The sequence below is a fragment of the Clupea harengus genome, unplaced genomic scaffold (assembly GCF_900700415.2).
Source record: "Clupea harengus unplaced genomic scaffold, Ch_v2.0.2, whole genome shotgun sequence".
NCBI lineage: Eukaryota > Metazoa > Chordata > Actinopteri > Clupeiformes > Clupeidae > Clupea > Clupea harengus.
The window spans coordinates 56,363-64,303 of NW_024879815.1; the positions used below are offsets into that span (position 1 = coordinate 56,363).

At 44.4% G+C, this 7,941-nt stretch overlaps 1 protein-coding gene across 1 annotated transcript; it reads right to left on the bottom strand.

Moving 5' to 3' along the window:
* Positions 1-235: 235 nt before the first annotated feature.
* On the bottom strand, positions 236-5,738 carry LOC122130435 (ubiquitin carboxyl-terminal hydrolase 37-like). The gene is made up of 16 exons (XM_042705169.1): positions 5,683-5,738; positions 5,458-5,526; positions 5,270-5,306; positions 4,868-5,004; positions 4,234-4,524; positions 3,902-4,033; positions 3,569-3,692; positions 3,227-3,366; positions 3,030-3,129; positions 2,823-2,902; positions 2,359-2,454; positions 1,530-1,645; positions 1,185-1,231; positions 857-923; positions 511-647; positions 236-328 (listed from the first exon to the last, which is right to left on the bottom strand). Exons 1-16 carry the CDS (start codon positions 5,736-5,738, stop codon positions 326-328), a joined length of 1,632 nt encoding a protein of 543 aa, XP_042561103.1. The 3' UTR covers positions 236-325.
* Between the last annotated feature and the right edge of the window lie 2,203 nt (positions 5,739-7,941).

The following is a 7,941-nucleotide window of genomic DNA, read 5'->3' on the forward strand; positions in this document are numbered from 1 at the left end:
ATGATGGCTAATCTTGAGCACTGCTATGGGTCTGTCTGCATGCTATCTGTGTCTGTGGTGTGGAGTTTGGACATGAGACTGGGGCTCTGAATCTGACCATCAAGGATTTTTACGACAAACTGAGTCTTAACCTAACAACCGGGTGGCTGTTTTTTCCTCCCCTCTGAAAAGCAATCGATACCTCTGCAATTATGTGTAGAAACATTTAGACAGGTAATTATATCAACTTACTTCACATGTGACGTCTCTGGTTGAGTGTCTCCTGCTGAGCAGGAGAGTCCTGCCTGCGTCTGGTGCTGAGCCTTGATGACCAGGAAGGGGCACTTCACTGAGAGGACAGAAACATGGAGAGCAGAAGGTGAGTCCGGATGATGGCATCAGTGTGTGTGTGTGTGTGTGTGTGTGTGTGTCTTTGCATGCATGTGTGTGTTTGAATTTTGCACATTTCTGATGTAGAAGAGGGTGTATGCTGTGCTGTTCGTCTCTTTGCGTTTGTGTGTGTGTGGGTACCTTTCTGGTGTAAAAAAGCATGTAGGCAGTGCTGGCTCTCTCTCTGAGTACAGCCTCCTGAGTGGTGGGGGAGACATCCTCATCATTAAGAGAGAGCCAGAGTCCCCCTTCCTCCGCGCAGTCACTTGTGTAATGACCTGGAGGTGTCAGTCAACCACAGATCACTAACCAAACACACTCACACCTCCCATATGTGTGCTCCTTATAGAGTCTGTTTCTGTGATGTCCATACTCATACAGACAACTTTAAATATGGGTCTTATTTGCCTGTGTGTGTGTGTGTGTGTGTGTGTGTGTGTGTGTGTGTGTGTGTGTGTGTGTGTGTGTGTGTGTGTGTGTGTCTTACCCCAGTCCGCATTGGTCCCAATGTGGCTCAGCACACTCATTAGGGAGTAGGTGGAGCTGCCTCCCTCCTGACAGAAGAATCACAAGTGTCATTTATACATCATGGGGCTCATGTTGTTTACACACTATCACTATACAAAACACACATTACCATACTTACATTACAACCGTTCAGCACCACCATAGTGGAACACTCATAGTACAACACACATGAACACATTACTCATTTCACTACCCTCAATAACTCATGTAACCTTTTTCACATAAATGACTTCCACTTGAGCCAAACTAAGATCTCAGCCTAAGTGTCTCCCTGTGTGTCTCACCACCTTCTCTCTCTCTGTCCCTGCCTCTAGCTCCTGAGTGATGGAGGATGCTGGGTAAAAGGAAGGAAGGAGGGAACGATGAGCTTCTTCTACAGCATCAACTCAGTCACCTCTGACTATCGATTTTAAATTAATAGTTTACATGCAAAGATGCTAGTGTTTTTGAGAATCGATACACTATCATAAAACATAATATTGTGATTTCTTACACCCCTAATCAGCATGTGTGTTCTGTAGGAATCAGACCCATAACCTTGGTTTTGTTGTTAGCAATGGTTCTGCGAGTTGAGGCACAGGGACACACGCAAGTTCATTGGTGTGACGTGTGTGAGCAGAGAGGAGACTTGCCTTCAGAGGAAGACGCCCCCCCCAGAGTAGAGGTGGCTGCAGGGCAGCGGCCTGATCCTGCACTGGGGGCCGGAACCTGAGGGGACTCGCCACACCTTCCTGCAATGTCCTCAGTCCTGAAAATGATTTATAATTAGTGTGTGTGTGTGTGTGTGTGTGTGTGTGTGTGTGTGTGTGTGTGTGTGTGTGTGTGTGTGTGTGTGTGTGTGTGTGTGTGTGTGTGTGTGTGTGTGTGAGTGAGTGAGTGAGTGAGTGAGTGAGTGAGTGAGTGAGAGAAACACAGTTAGAAAATATATTTTACTGTGATAAATTCAAATCACTCCCAAAGTGTATTTTACACAAGCCCCCTGGTGGACCACAAAGGCTAAGGCTGTTCCATGTGAACGGTTATTAGCCTGAGAGAATTTCCAAAACTTTCCTGCCATGTCCTCAGTCCTGGAAACACACATTATCATTGTGTGCGTGTGTGTGTGTGTGTGTGTGTGTGAGAGAGAGAGAAGCACAGTTACAAAATATTTCACTGTTATATGTAAGGCCCATACAACTAGTGAAGCCTATTTTTCACCAGATCTTCAGTATTTTGTCGCCGCCTGGTGGACCTTCAAGGCTAAGACTGTTACATGTGAACAGGTATTTTCATAACAAATCTCCAAATGAATAGAATCATTTAAAATAGACAGGGTATAGATAGGTAGTCTTGAGTCTGTTCCATTTCTCGGCTACATGCATGTATGGGCGTGTGTGTGTGTTTGTGCCAGATTGTTTGTGAGTGTGTGTGGATGTGTGCGCATGCTTGTTTGTATGTGTGTGTGTTTAAGTGTATCACCACCTTTGTTTGATCTGGAGCTCTGCCTCCAGCTGAAGCGGTGCCATGCTTTTGGTGAGGGTGAAGGGGCAAAACCTCTTCAGGTGTAAAATGAGAACCCTAGAGAGAAAGAGAATAATTATAATCTGGTCCATAGGAGATATCTCTCCATCAGGACCGATGCCAGTGGGATGAATGATTGGCTGCTGTGGGTTACTCTGGTAAACAGGAGGAGTACAGGAGTAACTCTGTTACATTGGTGGCAATGGTGTTTGTACAGGTGTCTCGTGTGTCTCGTGTGTTTCTCATGTGTGTCTCATGTGTCTCGTGTGTTTCTCATGTGTGTCTCGTGTGTGTCTCATGTGTGTCTCATATGTGTCTCATGTGCCTCATGTGTGTCTCATGTCTCTCATGTGTGTGTCTCATGTGTCTCATATGTCTCGTGTGTTGGTGCTTAAGCGGAGGTCAGTGGAGGCAGGCAAACTTACTGAGGTAGTGTGTAGAAACTACACCTCAGGCTCGACACCTGACCCCCACACCGCTCGCACCTGTACTCAACTTCTGATTCCTGTTGGCACAAACACATGTGACAAACCAGTTTGTGTGTGTGTGTGTGTGTGAGAGAGAGTATGTGTGTGTGTGTGCTCTGACTACATTGTGTGTATAGAGATTGAGATTGACTGTTAGTAACATACGTTGAAGTAGAGCTCCAGGCTGTTTTGGACTGTGCCCTGCGCAACCATTTGGAGGGAGAGGTAGGTGGAGATCTCCTCCCTCCTGCTCTCAACTCCACAGCTGCTCATCAAACAAAAACACACATGAGGGCTACAGATCAATGCTTCACACACAGGAATAATGTCTGTAGATCTGCCCTTATATCAGCCTGACTAACCTCCTGCAAGATCTTATGTGCTGGAGCTGGAAGGAGAGCAGAGTGTCCACTGGGCACTGATAGGACACATCCCCCATCTGGAGGGTGTGCCCAATGTCCTTGAGGCCCAGAAGACACTCCGAAAGGAACTCATGGGCGTCCTGCACACACACAGGCACATATATGACAAACACACAGATGCATACAGACATAAAACATGTCAACATGAACAGAAATGCACATCCACACACATATTTTACATACGTTGAGCCTTGCAATGATATGGCTTACAATGTCATCAAAAGCTGTATACATGAGAATTGATTAAGTTCATAGTATCTGATTTCATGTCTGTGTTCTCACGTTCTGTGAGTTCCCCTTGAATTCTTGGTTGCGCAGGGCGATGCAGTCCTTCAGCTCCATCAGCACTGCCGCCTTCAGCTCCCTGTCCGTGGATTTCCTCAGGCACCAGAGACCCACAAAGGAGCTTTGGAGAGAGAGAGGGGGTTGAGGGGAGTGTTTATGTTTGTGTTCATGGGATCATTTATGTCTGTGTGCAAATGTGCATTTGTGTGCATGGGTGTGTGTTTGTATGTAAGAGTGTGTGTGTGTTTGTATGTGATTATATGTTAGTTTGTGAGTGTGTGTGTGTATGTGAGCGTGTCAGTGAGTGTGTGTGTGTGTGTGTGTACTTACCTGAGAAGCAGTGCTGAGGGCTCCTGCCTCCATGTCTCCTCCTGCAGGAGCAGCTGGATGCAGAGGGGCTGCAGAGCGAACAGACACTGCAGGGTGGAGTTGATATAGCAGGTCTGTCCGAGGTTAGGCAGCCTGAGAGAGAGGAAAATAAACCAGAAAGTCAAACACAAACTGCCAAGAGCTACTCAAGCAAGCATCATGCATGCACATAAACACTGCCTAAGTGAAGAAACGACCTTGACTCAAATTTATATATGCTGGACAGACATAGTGAACACACACATCACTCCTCTAGGTGGTTTAAAGTGAGAAAGGTGATCTGGGTGACTTACCCCCTGCACTTCAACTGCTGGGCCGGGAGAACATGCGGCTTTCTCTCTGGGGCCTCCAGGGCAATGAGGAGGGTCACAGGGGGTGTCCTGGCCCTAATCTTTGGGGCCTCAGGGGACACCCTGGCCCTACTCTTTGGGGCCTCCGGGGCAATGAGGAGGGCCACAGGGGGTGTCCTGGCCCTACTCTTTGGGGCCTCCGGGGCAATGAGGAGGGCCACGGGGGCTGACCTGGCCCTCTTTTTACGGCCCCTTGATGGGGACCGGCTCTCCTCCACGAGTTGGACCATTAACCTGTACAAACACAATTTGGAGGTGAGTGTTAGTAAACCTAGCACTCAAGTTGATGCTAAAAGAATGTGTGGGACTGGATGCAGTGTGGGGTTAGTCTGGTCTGTGGGGCTGCAGCTGGATCTTACGGTGTTTCTATATGACATTTACGAGTGTATATAAGCTCATAAAGGTGTGAAATGGGAAGAATGCAGCTGGATCTTATAGTGAATATATATGATGTTTCTGTCTGTGGTGTGACACAGTAGCTATGACAACATGAGGAACAGCAGTATGGAGTGGTGAGGCAGCATTAGGGAAGTTAGTGAGGGCACATATGTGTGTCGTGTCCTGAATCAGCACTCACTGGTCCAGGGGGTCACAGCCTTTTGGGGTGTCCGGGCTGGGGACCTCCTCTCCTTGGGGTGCCCCAGGAGATGGGGTTTCTGGGGAGGCCGGGGTGACCAGTGTGGAGGACTCAAGGGTAGCTAGGGTGCTGGAGATCTGGTGAAATGGAAAAACACTCCTTGCTGAGTTTGGCTTTTAACCTTAAAGTGTCTACATTCCACAAACAAATAAAAGTTCATGTAAGTTTAATTCTCTAACAGTAAATGTCTAACAGTCTTATGTGTCACACAAAATAGTTGAGCCAAACTTTGATTATAAACTGCTAATTAGATGCTAATTAGATGACTGTAACTAAAGTGAAGATTGCTCCTGCAGATGCAGGTGTAATAGAAGGAAAGTCCATCTATGTTGCCATGGTTACCTGAGGGACGTCCCCTGACACAGGGCTTGGCTCCAGGCTGTCCAGAATAAAGGAAGACATGAGAACTTTAGTCAGCATACACACACACACACACACACACACACACACACACACACACAGCAACATGCATACAGACACACGCTCAGAATCCCACAGAATCAGATTCACTCGCACTGGTGTACTCTTACATCGCAGGTATACCAGCATCCCCAGTCTTGTTTTTTCTAAATAATCTCCTCAGCCAGTGACGAGGCCTCCTGTGTGAGAGATTAGAGAGATGAGAGGACTAACAAGACTTTTGGTTAACCTCAATTATTTTTATTCATATTATTATTAGATTTGTTTTACATAGTACCATTAACATCCACTTCACCAATACATAAACACACACACACACACACACAACAGTTTACCTCTCCAAGCATTGCTCTGCCAGGACTTTCTTCCTCTGGTTAAAAAGGATGGACATATCAGCATTCATTTATAATAATTATAATAGAATTAAAAACCAATGATTTGATACAAAGGTCATCATTATTATTATTATTGCTATTATTAGCCTATTATTATTATTATTATTGTTGTTTTCTTTTACCTTCCTCAGAGGAATACAAGGACAGCAAAACATCTTTATACACTGTAGTGGTCACCTCAATCACAAATCCAATTATGAATCGATGTCAAATTCCAGACCCTTTTATACTCGCGCTATGGCAAATGTATGACACGGCAATCATTCTTTGTGACGTAATGACAACACATAGGCAAACTCCAGTCAAAGACCTACCGTGGGCATTCTGAACCGAATTAATATTCTCCAAGGATATCGTTCCCCATAATTACAATGTAGACCAATAGACTGCTTCCGTGTCGTTTCACATGGGACTGAAGGCAGAAAGTCTTTGCCTCCCTTAGACTTACTTACATGCAAAAATCCATGACTTTCTCAATGTTATTAAAATACCTTAACAATGTATATATAATGTCAGCGTATTTTTTTTGTACACTGTAGCGGTCACATAACCTTGGCCCTACTACAAAATATATTTCCACCAACATGATCACATGAGTCACTATGGAGATTTACTTTAACTAGGGTTTTCGCCAATAAAGACTGGTCACTGAAGCCGTGTATCAACCAGATATGATTTAATATAATCTGACAGATCGTGAAATAACATGTGTTTATTTTTGCTTGAAATAGTAGCGAAAACAATTCCCTTAGGTTTCGACTGGATGAAGATCCAACAACAAAAATGTCAGATGTTAAGTAGCTACTCTAATGGAATTAATTTGTACATTGCAAAATAGTCGATCACCGTATTAGTTAGATAGCCTACGTTTATCAATATAAAACCGTATCATTAAGTTACAACACAAGGTTAAATCAATAGGCCTACATCATCTCAATCAGTTCAAAACGCATTTCGATATACACATATGTTAACAACCTACAAAGAAATCCAGGAAGTAATCATTTCACCAAAACGATCGTGGTGTGTTCACATCTAGTTTAGTCATCCCAATTTGTTTTTTTAGCAATTGATACCGTGTTTTTGAGCTTTTACAGACATGTTATCTGGGGATTGATAACATTTTTCTTCCAAAGACTTTGTCTAATAGAGCTATTAGCGTCCTACATTCAAACGCCTGTTAATTAACCTTACACAATGCCTATGCATAACCACTGTAATGACAGTTAATATGTCATAGGATAATGACATTAGGTTTTAACTGACACTGTCGCAATGGCTATGCTTCCACACATGACACTGTTTACTTACCTTACAGTCCGGCTGCTATATGGAAGGAAAGCGACTGAGGCAGATGTGTCGCCACCCATAATATCCAACTCAGTGCCATAAACTGCTACTTAGGCCTACTTGCCAGGTTTATCCATCCTTACATCACACCATTTATTTGAAAAAATAACAAAAACATAAAATATACCGTAAAGATGGTTACAAGATAACAACACTATCTATAATTGCTATTCTGTTGTATTCTGCTGTTAGCTACATTAGCCACCAGGAGGAATTTAACTTTACCTGTCTCGCATTTTTTTCCATCGTGCCTTGCACTCTACTACCGTCAAGCCGATGCTCTCTGAAATCTCCCCCCATGAATTAAGTGACACTTGGGCATCTTTATAAAACGGCAGAGAGGCATTTTAGAGGTGGGGATATTTCCTCACTTGCTCCGCCAATCTTTCCTCTATTCCCTCCATTACAAAAAGCTGTTGGAAAAAAGCTGTTGAGCGCTCGCGGAAAATTCAAACAACGAAGTCAACGATGCGTGCCGTCTTATCTAGCCAATCACACGTGCGCGACACTATGTGACGACATCAGCGCCAGTAGAAATTTCTCCAGGTAGCCGACACTTCAAAGCGACGGTTAAAAGTGTCGACCATGACGTAATTTCTGTTGTCGACCATTTCAAAATTGTCGCCGACATAAGTATAAATTGGGCTTTAGTCTGCCGAAGTCAGTAGGTGTATAGCATGAGGGGTGTGTTGGACAGTAAAGTACGGAGGTTAAACAACTGGATTGACTAGTGTGTTAAATAAAACAAATATATTCACCAATAGTACACTTATGATAACCTATCCACAGTAGGCTGGACTGTGTGTGTGTGTGTGTGTGGGGGGGGGGGGTCTAGATGGTATCACGAGT

What these genes read in the sequence shown, in the direction of transcription:
- LOC122130435 (XM_042705169.1), bottom strand. Translation starts at nt 5,738, where the DNA reads ATGTCCATCCTTTTTAACCAGAGGAAGAAAGTCCTGGCAGAGCAATGC. An exon ending in CAGCAGTTGAAGTGCAGGGG is followed by an intron (nt 4,034 to 4,233) that starts GTAAGTCACCCA and finishes CCTCTCTCTCAG; the next exon opens with GCTGCCTAACCTCGGACAGA. An exon ending in TCAAGGGGAACTCACAGAAC is followed by an intron (nt 3,367 to 3,568) that starts GTGAGAACACAG and finishes GTGTGTGTGCAG; the next exon opens with GACGCCCATGAGTTCCTTTC.